The 22,378-nt window shown below is 33.9% G+C and overlaps 1 protein-coding gene across 5 annotated transcripts; it reads right to left on the bottom strand.

The window, feature by feature from the left end:
• Positions 1–80: 80 nt before the first annotated feature.
• LOC123540178 (extracellular serine/threonine protein kinase FAM20C-like) lies at positions 81–21,967 on the bottom strand. 5 transcript variants are annotated; one of them, XM_045324985.2, is made up of 10 exons: positions 21,945–21,967; positions 10,913–11,440; positions 10,513–10,643; positions 9,979–10,057; positions 8,990–9,082; positions 6,590–6,702; positions 5,985–6,147; positions 3,581–3,708; positions 2,952–3,033; positions 81–2,058 (listed from the first exon to the last, which is right to left on the bottom strand). In XM_045324985.2, exons 1-10 carry the CDS (start codon positions 21,950–21,952, stop codon positions 1,776–1,778), a joined length of 1,608 nt encoding a protein of 535 aa, XP_045180920.2. In that variant the 5' UTR covers positions 21,953–21,967; the 3' UTR covers positions 81–1,775. The 5 variants fall into 5 exon arrangements, with proteins under 5 accessions (XP_045180920.2, XP_045180921.2, XP_045180919.2 ...); XM_045324986.2 differs by lacking the exon at positions 21,945–21,967 and adding an exon at positions 19,865–20,152; XM_045324984.2 differs by lacking the exon at positions 21,945–21,967 and adding an exon at positions 18,150–18,278.
• Between the last annotated feature and the right edge of the window lie 411 nt (positions 21,968–22,378).

Below are 22,378 nucleotides of genomic sequence, written 5' to 3'. Positions count from 1 at the left end.
ATAAAACACGCCGACGTCAAGGTGAGTAAATAGGATCTCTTTATACTTTGTATACTCGAGCTCAAGAAGGAAAACTATACTACAAATCTAAAACTCTTTATTCCTTGTAAATGATAAAAATGCAAATGCTGCAGGTACATTAAAAGCAAATGCTTAAGTACATTAAAAGCAAATGCTGAAAGTAAAGTCTGCCAAAGAGCAAAAACATATGTTAAAACTTTATTTATATTTAACAAAATATATTGCACAACAAAAATGTAGAATGCAGGGCCAACTCAGTATCAGCAAACTTGTCTTGAAGCGTGTTTTCCGTCCGGTGTAAATCTTGTCATCTGTCACAGGACAACAAACTAAGAAGTTGAGCTTAATGTTGCGGCGGTTTGACTTGTATGTGCATGTGTACGTATGAATTACACTATCACCGTAATAACAATTCTTGCACAGGAAAACGTACATTAATACTGTTAAGATATCGGCATATGTTACATACATATGTCACAGGGTGAGAAAAATGTGCAGTCAGACCGGGACTCGAACCCGGGGCCACGGAATACCGTTCCGATGCTCTACCGACTGAGCTACCCGGCCGCCTACACATATTCTCCCCGTTTTAATATTCAAGTTCTATACCGTGACATATTTCCCCACCATTTTGAAATTCGTCCTCGAATTTCAGCGGTTACTTTATATATAAGCAATTACAGGCGTCGGAGACTAACCAGTGTAATGCCGTCACGGTCCCATGTTGGGCGCCAAATGTCACAGGGTGAGAAAAATGTGCGGCCAGACCGGGACTCGAACCCGGGGCCACGGAATACCTTTCCGATGCTCTACCGACTGAGCTACCCGGCCGCCTAAACATATTCTCCCCGTTTTAATATTCAAGTTCTATACCGTGACATATTTCCCCACCATTTTGAAATTCGTCCTCGAATTTCAGCGGGTACTTTATATATAAGCAATTAATATATAAGCAATATATAAGTGTTCATCGTTTACCATAATCAAATGGTTACGTATAGAGGGGATTGGAGGTTTTGTTTTCTTAATTACCTTTTATCTTCTTAAATTAATTAATTCACTCTGTTCAAATTAGACTCTGAACAAATGTACCTGAACCATTCATACTAAACATTTAATGCGCATGTGCTCCAGTATAAAGGTTACATATCTGACAATGCACTTCATTGATTTATCTTTATGTTTTTTTTGTTTTGTTTTTTGTCTTCAGTGACGTGCTATCGTTAAAGTGATAGTAATACATGCATCACATCTTTTCTTTTATCATTCTTGCCTTCGTTGTCATTACTGTTCTCGTTATCAACATTAATATAATATTATTGTAATGATTAACCGTATCCATATACAAAATTCCATACTTTTTTGTCTTTTTTTATCATTTACATCATTTCCTTCAGTTTCCTATTCCAAGTATGATAAGATACAAAGGACAATAATCCCACAATTTCTTGGATTCTAAACAGCATACGTTTCTTGCTAAACTTTTATCAACTCAAACTGATTGAAACTATCAAAGGCACTTCAAGTTTTCAAAACTGTAACAGGATGTAATTCTTTTACATTTATTGTTATCTAGCAGTGTTGTTGCTTTTTCTTTCGCAAACAGGCATATAAATAAGGAATAAAACGACCCTCCTTTTCCGTTTGGTTGTGGCCCCTTACAAGCGTTATCACATCATTTGGACAACAAAATGCTCATCCTTCAATTGTGTATGTTTTTATATAAACCAATCACCAATAATAAATAAATATTTTCAGAATCTATCAGACACCACTACTTTATTCACTGGGAATTTTTCTATACACTCAGCAACTGCCTGTAAAATTTTCAACAACCGCCTGTCTAAAGCATTCAAATGTGGTTTAATTAACACTGGTGCTATAGGATCCGACCCTAAAGCTTTTTCCATTAGAACACTAAGTCTTTCAGGACCAACGTATAATTTAACGTATTTCAGCAACGTCGATTTCCGTATCAAACAACACTGACGTAAAGGTGCTAAAATGGACATGGCGTCATACGTCTGTCGCCCGAACCTGTAAATAAACAATGTCAATATTATGCATGGTCCTCATTCAGTTCATTGTGGAGAAAATGAGGGGTGAATGCGAAAGAGATGAAAGTACATATAGATAAAGAAGCACTTAGACTCTTTCGCAGTCACCGTTCGGAATATGTTTCCGTTTACAAACATCAACAAGTACTTTTTGCCAGATTATTCCGAATTTCTCTTTAATATTAGATGTAAAAATGTAAAAGTTTTATCAAATATTCGATTTGCTTTATTTTCCTGTTTGTTCATATTTAAGAGTTTTCTCGACGTTAGCAGACAAAATTATATGTCTACCTTACCTAACCGTACTCAATAATTCTAATCAATATATTTTTGTCCCTTATTATCAACCCCAAAAATATCGAGTCTGCCTATGAAAATGGAGTCGTTTTAGAGTGAACGTATTGGTCCAGTGGTAACACTGTCTGACTATGAAACCAAATGTCATAGGTTCGAGCTCCCGCTCCTCCAACTCAAGATTAATAACATTGTGATAAGAGTCCAATGTATAGGTTGCTTTACACCTGGCACGATAAAAAACATAGAGGCTTCCCGATTTGGAGTTTCTGTATCTTGCACTATCCTCCAGTTGTCATTACTAATAGTCTTATAGAGGAGTCACCCTTATGAGTCAGCGGTGGCGACTATAAATAAACTTACATACAAACAAACATCCCACCGAGCTAATTTTTCGAAATATTTCTCACATCTGCAATTAATTTTCAAAACTTTTTGAAATCTAAGGTACAAACGCATCATCAACATGATCATCTATGTCCACTTCCTATTCGTGATATACACTTTGTAGAACCTTTAAGTGTCGTCAACATCAATTAACAATGGTGAGTTTCATTAAGTAAAAGCACTGTTACATACCCTCTTCCATTGTCGTACATAATTGGAAACGTGTAGTTGCCAAAATCTTTGAACGTCGCAAAACTATGTCTGTCCTTGTTACCTAAAAATCATTGTACTTTGAAATACCTGATATGCAATGTCAGTAAAATAAACATTTTCCATATCGTTCATGACATACCTAATTACAAAACTGATCGCAATTATTTTAAATGATATTTCTTTATTGCCTGAATATTCTTATATCTTTTTTTGACTTTCGTTTCTACGGATTTGGCCAAGAATCTTTTAAGGAGACATTAGAAATATACTCATCTCACGAAAATACGAATTAGTTTAGTTTATACTTTTATTCTTAGCTCGAATGTGAGGCAAGCTTAAAAGCTTACTTGAACCACTTCTCAAGTCCGTTTCCTGATTAGGCCAGTACTGGTGCCATATTAAAGGACGTGGTTGTTACCCCAGTGGGGCTCGAACCCACGACCCGCGTGTTTAGCGACCGATACCATAACCACTAGACCGCCGCTCCCTTAGTTGCATTTCAATGCGTTGCCTGTGTTTATTTGTGTTTATTTTGTCAATATTCCCTATTTGTTTATGAATACCGCTTAACACAGTATTTCTGTTCTTATAAATTTATCATCGTGTACCTGATAAAAAGTCAAATGTATGTGCATCTATCATATCCAAAAGAAGTTTGCCGTTGTTGTATGGTGATTCGTTTCGTATAGTGTCACACAGATCATCATTCTTCTCCCAATATGCCTTGCGGTATTTGCTGCAAGGGGAACTATCTCAATGTAAATTGGGATCAATACAAGTACAGTTAGGCTTTTCTTTTTTATCAGAAAGCAGACTTTGCTTGCCACTTCCAAGCAGTGTTGCACAAAACATTGTTTTCACTATCAAGATATACTAGTACGAAAGAGAAAATAAGTACATAGAAAAAAGACAATATTTTTGTTTTCCCTTCAGAAGTAAATATCGTGTTTAAAGGTCACACACCAGTAAATAGTATCCCTTCAATATTCAATATTAAACTGACTTTCTTAAAAGAGCTACCAAACATGGCTAGACCCATTTCAAAGAACGAACAAATCCTTACCTCATTTTAAAAAGTTATGATAAAATTGATAAAAAAGAAGAGAAAAGTAGGGGTCATGTATCTTCTAAGAGAGATTTCTCTTGTCATATTTGCTTACTGTAAAATCACATCAAAATCACACTGCTGTGACCTGGAAGTACTGCTCATATTAAAATTGAGTTTCATTTCACCAAATACAACCTCCTTTCCTACCAAAATGTTAAAAATACATCCACAATGAAATTTAAAGAGAAAGCAGCTTTAATTTAGACCTCTGTGGTTATACCAAGTGAAAATTAGTGTTCAGAAACCTGTCCGCCAATACGCGAGATGGCTCCAATGTTTGTTCATTTACTATAGTTAGGCCTAAATGTTGTACGAGAAATATATATTTTGAAAATGAATATGACTCAGAAAAATGAAGGCAGTGGAAATGAAACACTAGGCTCTACTTATTTAAGATATATGTACTTAAGTGACAAAACAAAATTAAAGGATTATTATCTGAAAAAAAAAATATTGAGCCACATCTTGATCTTGGAAAAATATTTGGAAAAAATGGAGACAACAAAACTAAATTGTAGGCTAAGGCGACAATGTCCTTTTCATCTCCTACAAACAATGCACTTATTACTTCATATTGAAATAGCTTACATAATTACTGCAGGCAGATTTGAGGAAAGGCTTACATTTGTCACTGGTCGGTGATTTGAAAAGAAATTATGAGGACATCAGATTTTTTATGGTTGGATTTTAACGTCGCATCGACACATTTTAGGTCATAGTGCGACTATCCACCTTTGATGATGGAGGAAGACCTCAGTTGCCCCTCCTCGCATTATTTCATCAGGGGCAGGCACCTGGGTAGAACCTACGATTTTCAGAAAATCAGCTTAGAACTTCCTCATATTAATTATTCATCGCCACATCGGTGAGGGTCAAGTGACCTTAACCACACGGCCACGGATGCCCTAAGATAAGGTCATGAAATGTCCCGAGGACCAGGAAAAAACAAACTCAGAAACAAAGTATTTCACGAGGTTAGATATGGGTGACAAAGCTACTGATTGAAAGAGAACAATCTCTGTTACCTATATAAATGTGCCAAAGTATGAGACAAATACTGAGAACCGTGAGAAAATCGAAGAAAACAATTTGAGGCCTGTTGAATGCATGTTCAACATAGAAAGACGACTTTTCCATTACAATAAATTAACATGGATAGGATTAGGATTGCCAAACGGTGTTCACTCAACAATTACACGCCATAGACAGGTTGTTTTCATTGCGTAAATTAATTTAATCATATTTTATTGCTTTTTAAAACATGTAACATAAATAGTACACAATAGAATAAATATGGAAACAGGAACATGTATTTTTTAAAGCAAATGGGTCGGACCACAAGTTTTACCAACATTAATGAAGGTCCTTCATTGCGTAAAGATGGTTATGGGATGATCTTAAGATATGTTCATGTGTTTACATATATGATGATCAAACTATCCGATGATTCACAAAGTTGAAGTGTAATTTACAATTACTATGTATGAATGTATTCTTTAGAGAAAAAGATAAACACGTAAAACGTTATTTACATATAAAATTTTCAGTTGTCGATTGAATTATTACAGATAATTGCAGACTTTCTTTTGTCTAGGTATTGGTTGATAAGTGAGTAGCTATATTTGGAGTTTGATATTGAAAGAATTTTTCATGAAACTATATTTGTTTCTGAAATTTTGCTAACCTCAAAATAGCTTTTAAAATCTTATATTCAAAGATTTGAATTTTCTATGACTTGGGGAAATGTTCATAAATCAATAATGTCTGTGTCCCTTTTAAGTACAGCACAGATAATATCGAGGCCTTTTCCATCTTTGGATGCTTTATTCAGTTTGCAAAGTTTTTACCTATTGCAATTTTTAATGGAAATACTATAATCAATTTATTGATGAAAAAGGTCACACCTGTATGAACGCCTCCATGGCTGATACCAAGACTTCCTTTTAGCAATGTTTCTGGACGGTAGGTAACTCTGTACAGAAATTTCAATGGTATCGGGATGTCCGCAGAATGCATGCGCACTGTCACAGTAGTAATCGCATTCACCATAGAAACACAAATTTCCGGCTTAAAATGTAAAGTATACAATTCTAAAGCTGTTTATTCGAAATATTAAAATTTGCTACTTCTTATAAACAACTTAACGTGATAGTGTCCACAATAATTTAAAAAAAAGTTTTAAATATATGAAAATAAAATGACAGGAGTGACTGTAATACCGTAATGTGACTTACGTTGACATAAACACACAAAGATGCTCTAGGACGATGTGTTGCGAAATTAATAAGTATCAGAATCCACACTCACATGTTTACCTCCCCAACTAAATCTAAAAATCTACAAACAGTCCAAAAACAAAGTGTTAGTCATTTCATTTAAGAAAACGTCTTGCTAAAACCATTAAATACAAAAGTAGTAATAGCCTCGTTAGTAAAAGGCGATATAGGAGCTGTCCACGAAGTACACTTTTGCGTAACTGTAGTCTTAGAGGTGACATTAACGTCAATACCTGGTGATTTAAAAAGAGTATCTTTAATGGACTTTGGCATGATTGGTTCTAGCTCAGACGTAATGTTTACCCGTCTTCCAATCGTTGGAGGTACTCGATAAAACCCAAGTGTTCTAAAACAAAACACAAATAGGTAATAGTACATGGTATTGCATTTTTGAGCAACAGAAAAAAATACAAGTTTAACAACGGGATACGAAGAAACGAATGAACAATAACTTAAAACCATAAACAAATTCCATCGAAAATTATTATCGTCATTTCTAAATTATTATTATTATTATTATTATTATTATCATTACTATTAAGATCAACGATACTAAAGATACATATCAAAAAAGTGATATAAAGCAAAACAAGTACGTATCTAGATTGTAGTAGGAAGTAGAACTTCAGACATTTAATAACACTCAATTTATGTAATTTTGGTTGTGGTTTGAAAAAGCAACACATGTAGAATGAATCACTTGCATTGAAAATAACATAAAAACTAAAATCTTACAGTTATTACTTGTCAAACATGCAAATGGTCATTTTTCATCTTTTCAAAACGTTCTTATGTCTCTCTTCGAAATATTTCAAGCGCAATAGTGTAAAATGTCAGGAAATCACGGGAGAATAATTTTCCTAATAACACTTTCAACAAAGATTTTAAATTACTTCAATTATCCATTAACTGTGAGCGAGCTACTATAATGAATGTTATTTATTTATTAATACATTGAGATATTAATATACACCTAAACATGCAAATGCGTAACGCGACTGTGTTGAAATCATGATAAATAATTCATTACAAATTTTCAATATGAACCTTAAAAAGTTTCTAATTCAAGTGTGTAAAAACAATAAATTACTAGGTTCATTTGCAAAGTGGTGTGACAAGAAATGTTTTTCTTAACTAGTTAGTGTATTGGCGTGTCTAATTTTGATACGTAGAGAGTTTAGGAGCAATGTATTCAAAGCTCCGGCTGCCGTATCTTTGGAGAAATTAATGTTTTTTGATTTTTGGTTCGTATTTGACCTGTACAATACTATCATGTCACTAACTTTAGATGCTAGAGAATATTCATGCAGAGCCTTGTATATGTGGACAAAAATGCTCATTTCTCGGGTAGCCAAAAAATCTCCTTTAGTTTCAGGATAATATGAATATCAGGCCCTAGTGATAATATGAGCTGTCGTGTTCTGGGCATCTTACAGTTTGGTCAAGATGGTGTTGTGGATATTTTTTTCTGTTCTTTTTTTTCGGGTGGGGGAAGTATAGGTCATATGGCGACATTCAAGCTTTTCGTAGAGTGGAAGAAGGCCCAAGGTGCCACTCCTGGCATTATTTCATCACAGACAAGCACCTGTGTAGAACTACCACCTTCCGTAAGCCAGCAGCATGGCTTCCTAACATAAAGAAGTCTACGACGGAAGCCAAGTTCGAGTCAACATAGGTGAGTGGCAAGTGATTTGAATTCAGTGTTCGGAATATTTTCGAACAGCGTGTTACAGAAGTAGCATAGCCTTTAGGTAACAAGGTGAAAATTCATGGTTGAAAGGTACAGTCGGACGTGACCTATACTGCGCAAGTACGCATATCCTGCTCGACATAAGGTTTACATAATTGTTCTCTTAAAATCTGCTGCTTGAAATGTGTGTATTTCTTTAACCTTGTACAAATATCTAAAACAACAAGCTTATGGACTTACACAGTTCACTTTACAACATTATAAACCACATGTTTATTTATAAATGTAGGAAGTTAGAATTAGAATAAACATAGTAGAAAAAATTCTGATCAAAACTGTAATTTTCCCTTGGACAATCAGTCTAGCAAACAATCTAGCCCACGATCTTATCATTTTATATACCGAATTTTCCAAGTAAATACTGAAGGTTTGAGAAATCAGGTTAATAAGATTTTCCAGTGTAGAAAATTGAACGATCCGAATGTGCAGAACTACAATAAAGTCGACTACGTTTTGTGAATCTTTCTACACACAGACAGTGACCCTTAGAATGATAAATAGTAAGTTACGGAACGAATTATAAATTAATTAATTAATATATGTTATTATACATTATTATATGTCTTACTATAACCAAACAGTAACAAATATCAAAAAAGCCGTTTAAACAGTTATTAACGGATCAATAATAGCGCAATATGACTGACGCGCCATAATCACGATGGCTGCCAGCGCGTTCTGACGTTGACGTCATGTAGAATTATGGCGGGTGAATAGTTGCTGATCATTTACATATCAATTTTCAAATAAAAATGGAATTGTTAATGAAAAAAGCAATACAAATGATAAATATTTGTAATTATTACAAGTATATATATGATAAGAAAATATGATAAATAAATGACAATACTAAGATAAAAAAAGAAGCAAATAAATAACGTACTTGTCAAGTTGAAATGCAGCTATTTCAGCAATGTGCCTTTCTAGATCATCAAAAATATATCGATTCTCATCTGCTTCTACCTCTCTGGGGTATCTGAAATGATAAACGTGTTCTGTTCATTAATAGCATTAAATAATTGAACACAATCTGCCAAACCTACTGCAACGATAAATAATGTTAAGTTTCATTCACGGAGAATGGATACACAATAGGGAAGCTTTTTCAATAATATCAGAAATATCAAAAATGTGTATGATAAGAACCAAACCTTAATTTTTTATATGCCAAAATTCCCTCACTATGAATAAGTCATCAAAATGATACTTATAAACAACAAGAGCAGTCTCCATAGGATGACACATGCCCCTGATGGCACTTTGAATGAATAGTTATGGCCGATGTTAGAGTTTAGGACCTTTGACCTACGGAGCTGGGTCTTGCGCGCGACACGTCGTCTTACTGTGCCACACATTCATGCGTAGTTATTTTAAAATCCATGCATGAATGACAAAGATATGGACCGGACATGCCCATCATGAAAAATGACCTAAGTGTGAACTTGACCTTTGAGCTACGGACCTGGGTCTTGCGCGCGACACGTCGTCTTACTGTGGTACACATTCATGCCAAGTTATTTGAAAATCCATCCATGGATGACAAAGATATGGACCGGACACGCCCATCAATGCACTATCCTTTAACGTCTAAGTGTGACCTTGACCTTTGAGCTACGGACCTGGATCTTGCGCGCGACACGTCGTCTTACTGTGGTACACATTCATGCCAAGTTATTTGAAAATCCATCCATCGATGACAAAGATATGGACCGGACACGAAAATTGCGGACAGACTGACAGACCGACTGACAGACCGACAGACGGTTCAAAAACTATATGCCTCCCTTCGGGGGCATAAAAATAATAAAATGATTTTTTATTCAGACGTTCATAAAACTCTGCAAGAAAAATGGAATATATCAGTTTACAAACCTCATAAACTTGATAACTGCTCTGCCCTCATTGCTAAATCTTACATTGATTTTTAGCTGAGTACCGCCATCATTTTCCTCTGAAAATATGTGTTTGAAAGAAAAATCACTTTAGCAAACTTCTCTGCTAAAACAGCTTTTTTCTAAAACCAAGATTTATCCTATTTGCATCCCTTTACCTGATTTTTCCTCTCCCAGACGACAAATATTAGGTCAAATTATGTATTTACAGCTTATATCAATTATAGAAAACCTATTTTCCTATCTGGGTAGCATTTATAGCTACGGGCTGGTACCAGGATTGAACTATCGGCCTTCCGTACAGTCAACTGGATGGGGTCACTTTTTCTGTTAAAACACAAATATCGGTAGGCACCTGTCCTTAAATAGGTCACAATGTCTATCAAAATATGGCGCCACTGTTTATTGAAGCTTCTATGATTTGGCAGAAGTTCACGTCGACCAAAACAGCAAAATTGACCATTGAATATTACTTGAATTATTTGAAATAAATCCGTTAACTACATTTCCATACCTCCTTCTATCATAGGTAGTGTTGCCATGTCTATAAGCATTCCATACAAGTTTGGATCGTCTGGGTCGTACAAAGAAAACTGACGAATGTTTCTGTGAAATAACTTCCATGCTGGCATTTTACCACTAAAACTGTGAACACATAAACGCATAGTAATCTATTTGCAATTTACCTTTCTTAAATGTCCTATGTCTAGGAGCGGTCTAAAGAAAAATACAATCAGATAAGCTAATGCTTGTATTAGTTGACATTATTGACAATAAATAAATAGCTTTCATTCATATAAGACGGTGTTGCAAACTTTTCAACAAACATTAAAAGTGATAATTCATTACAATATATTGATATTAGAAAATTTTGTCGTACATTATATTACACTTTTGCATTTTAAAGTATCTACCGTTTAATTTGAGCATATCCGGGTAGAGTCCTTGCTTTATGTTTGGCAGTGGCGCCTAACCGTCTTGTAAGATCATGTAGACTACTGTTCCAAAAATAACTGGGAAAGAACGAATAGTTGTTTGCCATCTTTAACTTCTCAACCATTCTATCAACTGCTTCGTCTTTCATTACAACTAAGGCGTCTTTTGCAGATTTTACGTCTTTAACTTCGGGGGATACTTCATCACCGTCTCCAGACTTTTTATTTAGTTCTTTCTCTGCGTCATCAAACTGTCTCAGATTCATTGCATTGTCATCCCTGCTGTCCTTTTTGCGAAGTTCTGGTAATTTCTTTGAACTAGAATCACTATTTTTATTATAAACTCTTTCGTTCAGAATAAATGTTGTTTCAGAACTTCCTCGATGAACGAAAGTTAGAAGATACATATTTATCAATGTGAATATCACAACCATTGGGAGTGCAACAAGGACAATTGTCCGTCCTATCCTTTGTACCCGCTTCATACTTATCGGCATTTCTTCTTTACTAAATACAAATATATAAAAATTCATTGTACAAAGTGTAAAACAGGAAAATATACCATTTTTATGGATTCAATGTCATGCCGACACAATTATAGGAGTAGGTCATATGTTGACTTTCCCGCCTTTTATGATGGAGGAAGCCCCCAGGCACGCCACTTCTGGGTATTATTTCACACACGAGCTGGCACATGGGTAGAACCGCTGACCTTCTGTAAGCCAGCTGGATGGTTTGGACCACACATGAAATAATTCCACATCAAAACAAGGTTTTCAAGCCCACAGGGGTGACAGAAAATTGGTTTGAAGTCCGCCACTTAAACCATTCGGTCATTAAGGTCCCAAATAAAAACTGACCAGATGGCGCTACATTTAATGGGAATAAAATATATGTAAATATGTTATAATATAAGCATTATTGCATGTCTCCTTACTTACATTGCCGGTCCGTAGCTTAAATACTGACTAGTCTATATTTTAACACTAAATTGTGCTAATCAAATCCTGAAGAAAAAATATTTCTGACGTCATGCAATTAAACACTAATTGAATGGCTAGCGAGTCAGCTTTTAAAATGTAAAATAAATAGTTACTGAAAATATTTTTCTTTTAGTTTGATTAAACTTTTGACAATATAAACATATTTTGACACTTAACAGTAAGTTTTCTTAAGCAAATGAATTACTCCAATATTCAAGTGGATGCTCGGGACACTGGTAACCTTTATTGTGATTGTAAATGCAACGTTATTGAAAAACTAAATAATTATAATGACTCCTTTCTACCTAATATAAAGAAACAGGATAATCAATTGTAATAAATGTTATAAAATGTAAAGTTTTGAAGTCTTAAATTGAAATAGTCTTCAAAAGATCTTAGAAACATAATAATTTACTGAATATATTTGCTAGCGTTTTCGTTTTGTCTTTTAAGAGACATTCTCAATACTTATAAAAAGGGATTTCAGTTTTGAGAAAATGCATCCATCATGAAGGACAATTCGAAATTTCCGTTTGGTTTCTTATTTTCCGTATCCGATGTCGGAATTCCTCGACTTTTAAAACAGTCGTGTTTTATCCATGATCTTTAGGTTTAACAGAATACATATTCTACAATTGTCTAAAATTATAATTTATTCATAATAAATATGCATAGAGGCTTCCGTGATTGAATGGTTGCTGACTTCGGATCACTTTCGCCTAACAAACGTGAGTTCGAAACCTTGCTTGATTGTAGAACTAATCCTTATTTGAGAGCTAACCAGCTGGCTTACAGATTGTCGGTGGTTCAATACAGGTGTCAATCGACGCCTGAAATAATGCCTGGATGGGCTTCTGGTGTCATTCTCCACTATCAAAAGCTATATGACCTACAGTCTGTCAGAGTAACATTGATACAAACATGAAAATGTGCATCAACAATTCTATCTCCTTTTAATAACTAGATGAAAAACGATAAAAATATACTGCCTGTATTCAAAATATGTACATTCTATTGCATGCCAATATACGAATAGTCAATGTTTTAATCAACAAATAAGAAAGATGAGAATAGAAGGATACAAGTACGAATAGTCAATGTTTTAATCAACAAATAAGAAAGATGAGAATAGAAGGATACAAGTAAAAAGCTCAGAACCCTACAAACCGTAAATTTCAAATTCTCAAATTTTCCAGAAGTCTCAGGATTAAAACTACAAAGTTAAGAGAAAACAGCAAACATATATAATGATAAAGGTATTAGAGATATGTACCAGTGTTTAAATGTCTTATGCAGGTAACACCAAAACGTCAATTAAGGTAGTATCCATTCATGACTTTCAATACACTGTAGATTTAATTATTTAAATATTTTGATACCTTACAAAAATCTGGGCGTATGAATAACCATTTATATATTTCTCGTCTAAAAGGACTAGCTCGTAAAACCTTAGTTGAATGGTATTTCTAAACCATTAAAATCTACTAAAATACAAAATTTTATTTGAAATTTTCACAATTAAGAACAGAACAGAACAGAAATTTTATTTCACATATTAGGAATTGAACTGTTACAGTTCCTCTTCCAGACATTACATACAATGTAAATTAAGTTAAGTACTGTAATGATTATGAATTAAACCCTCAAACAGGATAGGTTTATAAAAAGTTTTGCTTGTTTGCACATTGCTTAATTCGATAAAGGTATAAATTCAATGTTTCGTATTTACATGCGCATGAATACGAGTTCATTACAGTCATGTTCTTTCATGCGCTTGAATACAACTTTAAATAAGATAATGATGTGGCTGCATTTTTCTCCTGTGAACATATTAAATGTACTCAAAAGTTAAAAAGCATAGCTAATAGGGATTGTTATTAAACATTACCCTTATGACTGAAGAAAACTGTCAAAATGATTGTTAAATAGAAGTTGGTGGGTTAACATTTGTTTAAAGTTGTTGTTGGCCTATTCTTTTAGAATTAAATTACATTCCAAACCTCTTGCTACATTTTATATATTTCTTTCAATAGGGAGTTCTAATCACCTTGTTAGAGAGAAACAACAACGTGAAAAAAAATGATGGAAACAAAGGTAGACTTTTTTATTCCCAACAAAATCTTCGGGTTCACTTTCCCATTTTCAACGAAGCATTTGTGCCAGCCGGACCCTTTGGCACTCTACATTCATTTTAAAGATATGTTAATATAGACCACTTTTAAAACATACGAAATGCAGTTAACCTTTAGCCTGCTGCTGTTGGCAAGTGATTTTGCCTTTGCGACCAGTGCAGACCAAGATCAGCCTCTGCACTGTTCACTATTCAGGCAGTAAAATTTTCAGTGAGCACCCCTTTTAATAATAATAAGTGGTACTGCCGAAACTGAATGATGGACCAGTCCATTTTAGAAATTTAGCAGAGTAAAAGTTAAATACTGTCTGTGAATAGCTTGATATATCATATAACCGCAGTGTATCATCAAAGAAGACTTTTTTTTTATTTCGGTAACACATAAGTAATTTTTATAATATCAAAGGGAATGCCTGATTTTCCTGAAATGGCTTTAACTTAAAATATATCATTGCACATACGTCTAGACAAAAAGTGGAAATTCTTATCAATGAAAGAAATTTCTTTTTTGACAGTAGTTAATAATAATTATGTTAAATAAATGTATTTCGACATGGTGAAAAACCTGCAGAATATTTTATAGTTATCAATTGTCGAAACCAGTTTTTTCGCTTGAATGTGTGTGTGTGCGTGTGTGCGTGTTTCAAATTATATTAGGGACAATAACATTTTAAACCTTTTTCATTAAAGACGGACGTGGGTGTAATGTTTTAGTATCTGCTTACATAATCAGAGATAGGTCCCAATTGATTCTAAATCTTGGGCAAAACACATGTTGTCCCTACCATATTTGCATAATCTAATTAAATACCTTTTGTGCCGTTTTACATTTCATAGACTGATTCAACTAGGTAAATAAAAAAAACGCATTCAGATTACAGACAATTCACCATTCATACATAATTGGAGCGAAATCTGTTACCACTAAATCAATATGCAGTTGTATAGTATACAATGTAACATCATGTCCTCAAAGATTGCATTGCCATGGTCTGTTCAACAACTAAAATCACTACATCTTGTTAACTGTTTATTGTTAATATTCCCACACATTATACAAGCAAAAATGGCAAAAGGCTATCAGATGGAACGTTCTTCAGTGATATATGAAATCTTAAGATATAAATCAATTCTACTTAATCTACATTGACTTCCGTAAAATCAGATATTTTCGCAGAAGGATTTATTTTCTTTCCTTTTGTTCGCTGTCAGTGTTTACGAAAATAACAAGTCGCAAAAGAGATTTTATCTTTTTTATCTTATATAAACGGCTTTATAAATCTTTTACAAGATAGTATATCGCAAATATTTATCCTCTTAAACCTATTCCAATTTTAAATAATGCGAACTTTTAGCCTCGCGAATTATTTGATTATACATTACATTCAAGAACTTAGGGCGAATAATACCACTTGTCATATCGACAAAAAAATAACAAATAAAAAGAAAACGTGCAGAAAATTGGGCCGAAGTTAAAACGTGGATATATAAACTTGGATAAACAGGAGATCTTTATGCGCATTCATGACTTTTTTTTAAATAATTAATTACAGATACGTGGGAGGAATGAACATGAGAGCAGAGTAAATATTATTTTTGAATGAGCATATAAATTTATTCTCTGTAGGCTACAAAGTAAGTTTATTTGTTACTGCTATGCGGCGCCGCAGAAACTATGAATGTGGGAAGATAAATAATAAAAACAAATAATATCTCAAGTTTGTTATCTGTTAAACTTATTTCGAAGTTTACGTTTGTTGGGTATTTTTTCACTCAGTGTTAACAGGATGTTTGCAATTCTACTATTGGTTAAAGGGGACCTCTGTGGCCGGGTGGTTAAGGCCGCTGGCTATGAATCATCTGCCCTTCACCGATGTCAATTTGAAATCTGGCATTGGGTGTAACATTCTTCATGTAAGAAGGCCATGCATCTGGCTTCCGGAAAGTCTGTGGTTCTACACAAGATTCCCGCACACATTTGAAAACGCCACAAGCGGCCGGATGAATCTTAGAACAGTTGCCATTTGATCAAAACCGTGACAGTATCACCCTGAACACAATAACAAAAAACAAGACAAGTCAAACACAAACAAAAGAATAAATATTTGGTGATTAAACAGACGATAAATATATTTACATAACACTTAAGGACTCGAATTTGTATCATAGGCCCCAATTTTTAAAATTAAGTCTTCGTAGAACAACCTCTTTGACCAGCAAATGTGGTAAAGATAAAAACATACAAACTAACAACTTCTTTTCCACAAAACGGAAAAGTACAGAACATATGTTTACACAGCACGCAAATAAAAACATCCGACAATTAGCCACCATAATGTTTTCGTTCTGAATGTCATAATAAAGTTTTTAAAAAGGCCAATCGGAAAATACTAGCGAACTTTTCGTAATAAAAAGGCGTGTTTCAAAAAGATAAAAAGAAGTATTACACTCACGATTCCGCAGATTCTGTCATTTTCCTAACATTAATTAAAGGAAGCTGTAGCGTGTAAGACTGCTTCCATCTATTAATCCTATAAATTATATATTATGCTATCTTGATTAAGTCGATGTATAGCAGAGTTACGAACTCCTGCCTGAACGTTACCAATAACGCAAAAAAAAAAAATGCATATAAATTTATCAGTTGATAAAACGCTTAAAATTACCTTCGATATCGGAACAATTATGAAAAGGTACAAACGAAATCAAAATAAAAACCCGCAAGCAAAAGTTATATTTTTCCTTACAACTGAGTCTGTCCTGTTAAAGGGTCAGCTCTTCCCAGATAGACATAAATAATGTTTTTGATATGAAACAATTTGTGTCCCCTACAGAAAACAATTATATTTTATATGTGAAATATCTGTGCTTATTTAATATTTCATATGTACAATATCTGTGCTTACTAAGGAAAACAATGATATTTTAGATGTCAAATTTATGTGTAAAATTAAAAAAAAACAATAATAATTTATCATATGAAGTATCTTGTATTCCTGAGGAAAACACGTACGAAAACAATTACACTTGAATTAACAAATAATCAAGGCCTTCGAGTGGTTTATCGTCTAATTTACCACGGTTCAGAGTTTAGATGCGTAAGAATTGACCACGAGGCGTTAGCCGATGGTTAATATGAAGCATCTGACGATGAACCGTGGTAATAGCGAATCCAGTAAGGCCTTGATTGTTTCATTCTGACAGCTCATTGAAATTTATAACATGCTGTCTTCATTCGCCCGAGAGTAATGTAACGGACGTCATGCTGCAATTTGACGTCATAACTGACGTCATAATGCTCTCTTACCGGTCCGCGCGTCGACCGTTGTTTATCGCAGAATATACAGAGCTTAATTTCCTTTTTTGTTTAACTAGAAATCAAACCGAGTCATGTTAGAATAAAATATATATTTTTCTAATTTCCTGAAACTCCCGTCTTACAATCTTACATAAGCCCTTACTTATAAGCAATTTGGATGCCCTAAATTTGTTACTGTTTTTCTAACGAAGGTTTGCAATTTACCCACACCTTAACATGAAGTTTATCAGTTAGAGATGTAACTTCATTTTGTGAGCCGTTAGCATAAAACTACTATTTAAGGTGAGATGTTGAAAGCGATAGAGAGTGAAAAACGTTCTCATTTGCATATTGTGAAGCTTTTAATGATACATGATATTCATCTGGATATCATGCAGTTTGCTTTGTTGTTTTTTTCTCCTAATGGTTAGCGGCATTTTCAAGTGTATTAACTCAACCCTTACCCTGCTAAATTTCTGAAATGGACTGGTCCATCATTTCATTTGGGCAATACCATTTATTATTCGAAGGGGTGTTCACTGAAAATTTACTGACTGAATAGCGATGTGCAGGCTGATCATGGTCTGCACTGGTCGCAAAGGCAGAATCACTTGCCGCTAGCAGACTAAAGGTTAATGATAGAAGTGACTGTTAATTATCTTATTCAAACAAGTGTCAAAGAGGCTTTTAATATGGTTATTATACAATATACTTCTACAGTTGTAGTTTTAATTAACTTCAGATCATATTTTGACCAACCGAATTAATGCTAGGTTAAAAAAAATACAGTATTTTCTTACTTACAATTTCATAATCACGTGAGGGCATATCCTTCGTCATGTACCCACTTTTATAATGTTTCTATAATGTTTGCATGTGTTACAAAATATATAACTCACTTTCCTTTAATAGATCGTTAATTGCCTGTTAAGCATATTAAACATATTGAAAGCCCTAAACATGTATCAGAATGTTGTATTAGAAAATACAGCTTTTGTTGTGACTAATTTACAAGATCAATTCCAAGCTGTTCATTGACGTCGCAACATGTTTAAAATCAAGTGTAAATATAGTTTGATACAAAAGATACATGTCTTACTGTTGAATTTTGATACAAAATGGCCTATGTTTTAACGCAACAGATGTAACTTACATCTTGAGTTTAGAAACTAAAGTTTATATTTCCTCTTAAATGGTAGACCATTATAGTACTAGAACTGGCACAGGTCTGTTTTTGCCAGCAACACGTAAAACTCAAAATGCTTTGGCGGGCATAATTTGGAGTCCAGTCCCAATATACAACTTTGTCATAGATGATTTCGCATATGGTTTCCTGTCCTATAATGGTTCTCATTCAAAATGACTGTTCAAATTCAAGTATGTGACAGGTATCAATCAGTCAGAGAAAAAAGAGCAAGTCTAGAGAATATTGAACAATAACCGGTATTTAACGTGCTGACATGAATGCAGTAACGGAGAAACCAAGAAAGCATCCAGAATCGTTGCGGAAGTAGAACCATTTAGAAGCAAAGAAAAAATTCGAAAACTCCTTATATACTCAGTTCCAAAAGAAAGTGTGCACTTTTTAAGTTTAAATATTTCAAAAAATTTCCCGACGTTTTCGTTTCATTTTCTTCATACACTAACTCTCAGGTTTAACTCAAAATCTAAAATGCACACCAATTTGTTTACGAACTGATTTAAATTTTGGTACCAAATATTATAAGTTTTCATGAAAATAACCAAGAAAAAATAACAGAAAACTAAGTGCACATTTTCTTTTGGAAGTAAGTGTACAGTAGAAGAGCATTATGCACAGAAAAATGAATTATACAGAATATGAACTTTTTAATTCATGTTATACACATTTTTGTAGTTATAGTTTATCTTAATTACATAGGTATAATGGACGAAACTTGACCCCGATGGTTGACCTTTGCATTATAATACATAATGAGGCACAACCTATTATTGAAAAGGAGTGTACGAAAACACGAGCTGCACGAGAAAGAGGAAATATAAATTTGTGTGAATATGAATAAGTGTATTGGAAGGTTTTAACTGATCAAATGTAAATATACATACTTTGATACTGATTTTATAAAAATTAATTACATATAAATATACACGGCTACCCTAAGCACCCTTGATTTCAATAATGAAATAATCGATATGAATAATCAGCCTAAGGTCAACCATCGCGGTCAAGTTGCGACTACTATATTCCTTTTACAGTTCGGAAATGCTAGACCTGCAATCATGAAAAAAAAAATGGAACAAAAATACCGATTCAAAACATTTAGTATATCCAGTGCAAACTTGCATTTTTCATTCAAAATAACTCAAAGGAGAAAAGAATATAAGAACGTCTCAACATTGAGCGAATGTCTTATTATTATAGAGAGGTTCATTTAATATCTTTATATTAACATCTAATCAAACTGATTACAGAAACAAAATAATAATTATAAAAAAAAGACCAAATGAACGTCTTATTTAACGTCTAAAAATACACTGACCTTGTTTTTAAACCTAAACCATAGCCGGCAGACTGTGTAACAAATCACTAATCCCCACATGCACGAATGGTCGAACCTTGAGTTCGAGCTTATCATACAACTCTATAAAAATATTCACTAATATTGTATCACACTCATGTATAAAATGTATTTCTCACATTAAATAACCCGTTTAAATATAAACTGACTGACAACGTTAGCTTTAAGTTATTCATCTGTGCTTTTTCAATAGCTATCCTACAAGTACATTTATTTGCCGATATGCGATATATAGCCAACGAGGCAAATCATATACAAATAATAACAAAATCAAACTTTGAAAAGCAAATGTAAATCATGTGTACTGGGTACACCTAAAGTCGATGAAAATTTAATACTACAATATAAATATTTAAACACCGTTGGTTTACCAAGGGTGGTAATATGAATAAGGGTGGTAATTTGGAAAAAGAAACATTATACTATCGTGTAGTTTTACACTATTAATAATTCTTTTTTTTTTTAAACATTCGTCATAAGAATAAAAAGTTTTTAAACCTGAAGTAAGTCATTAATGCAAATAATTCAAACGGAAAAGCGAGCTCGAATTCACACATCCTGTCTATACAAAAAGGGATGAAATACTTAAATGCATTTTTGAAACTGAAGATTTTGATAATAACCTGATATTTCCATCTGGTTGCAATTATTCAAAAGGCATTTTTCTCTCTTTTGTATGTGGTCTACATTTAGCGTATAAGTGATATCACAACAAATGTTCCTCCACCTCTGGTAATTCATGTGGGGAAGTTGGCAGCTACTTGCGGAGGACAGGTTTGTACTGGTACAGAATCCAGGAACACCGGTTAGGTTAACTGCCCGCCGTTACATGACTTAAATACTGTTGAAAAATGGCGTTAAACCGAAAACAAACAAACAAACACAACAAATCTTCCATTTGAATGAGTGAAGTGAGCCCGAGGTTCTTATTTTGAATTGACAATTGTTATTTCATTTCTGCCCGACTAGGCAGTATTTGCCTTTTCTTAATGCTTTCATTTCATCTTAATGACATGGTTTATTATGCCCTGTTCATAGAAATTAAAAACGCAAGTGTCAAATGTATACCCGTTGTATAACTCCACATCGTTAGGAATATGAAAAAAAAAACATACTGGATTTGAAAAAGAAATGAAGTCAAATGGCAACAAGGTTAGTCCAATATTTTCCATGAGTAAATGTTTTGGTGCTTAAGTTTCATAGGATTTTTCCACTCAAAGGAATCTGGGAAAGGGGCTATTTCCTGCTGGATTCTTGTCCATCTTTTTAAGGGTTTGGTCCTTAGGATCATACAGTCTATATAATGTACCAGTGTATGTAGCCAGTGCTAAGTGCTCATTACCTCTCAAAAACAAGTCAATATAATAGGGTTATTGTAACAGTAGCTTGATCTGGGATGCAGTATTCGGCTCGAGTGGATTTTGCCAGATCGGATCTCACGAGGCGCGCAAGCGCCGAGTGTGATCCGACCTTGCAAAATCCACGAGAGCCGAATACAAAGTCCCAGATCTAGCTACTGTTATAATGACCCTTTTAGTATATACCTTTAACATTTTAATTCTTGTTTTGTTCTTGAACGAAATCTTCAATGTTTATCGATATTAAATGGAACTTAGTGAAGTTTTTATGTGCGCTATTTATAGTAATGTGTTGGATCATGCATATTAATGAAAATAGTCCGGCAGCATACAATACGGAGGGTACAATACGGAATTTAAAAGGTACAATACGGAATTTTTGTTTCTCTGTTCATATTTAATTGTGAAATGCAAGCCGATATTTTACAAAATTTATATAGGTATATAATAAAACAAATTATCTTTTCAATTTGCTTGGCTGACTGCGCTCTATGCTTACAAAGGTTTTTTTGCAACAGATTTTATTAGAGTAGCCTTTTGCATAATAAATGTGTCAATGGGATATTATGATTCTATTTTCTGGTTTCCAGAGTATCCCTACATGACAGAAGTTAGATGTGACTTTCTGTTATTGTCATTTATGTTTATTAAAGCAGAACAGTTTGTATACAACCACAACTCACCAGAACATTCTTTTGTTGTGCTTCTTTAGCTTTGAGCATTCGCAATGTACCTGGAACCTGTAATTTACAGAGCACGCCATATAATTATTAAAAAAAAACACGGTTAACTGTTTTGTTAACAATTTGAAAGAAACCTTCTAGCCCTATACACGTGTAATCAGTTTAATTTCTTATATTACTAAGGCACCATGTGTCGCCCTTCAGTAGCTTTTTGACTGTCTATATCCACTGACAATCACATCACATGTCTCCAAATCTTCACTCGTAAATCTAATAATGTAAAATCTAACTTATAAGTTTCTTTCCGTTTTTGCTTACACAAACTGAACATTGAAAGTGAAAAAATGACATCTTACAACCAAGCACAAAGATCGGGTAGGAATAGGTATGTAACAAAACCACAACACTTCTTTTACGAACCCAACCATTTATGC

The sequence above is a fragment of the Mercenaria mercenaria genome, chromosome 16 (genome assembly GCF_021730395.1).
Source record: "Mercenaria mercenaria strain notata chromosome 16, MADL_Memer_1, whole genome shotgun sequence".
NCBI lineage: Eukaryota > Metazoa > Mollusca > Bivalvia > Venerida > Veneridae > Mercenaria > Mercenaria mercenaria.
The sequence above is the reverse complement of the archived record's forward strand: the minus strand, read 5'-3'. Positions and strand labels throughout refer to the sequence as shown.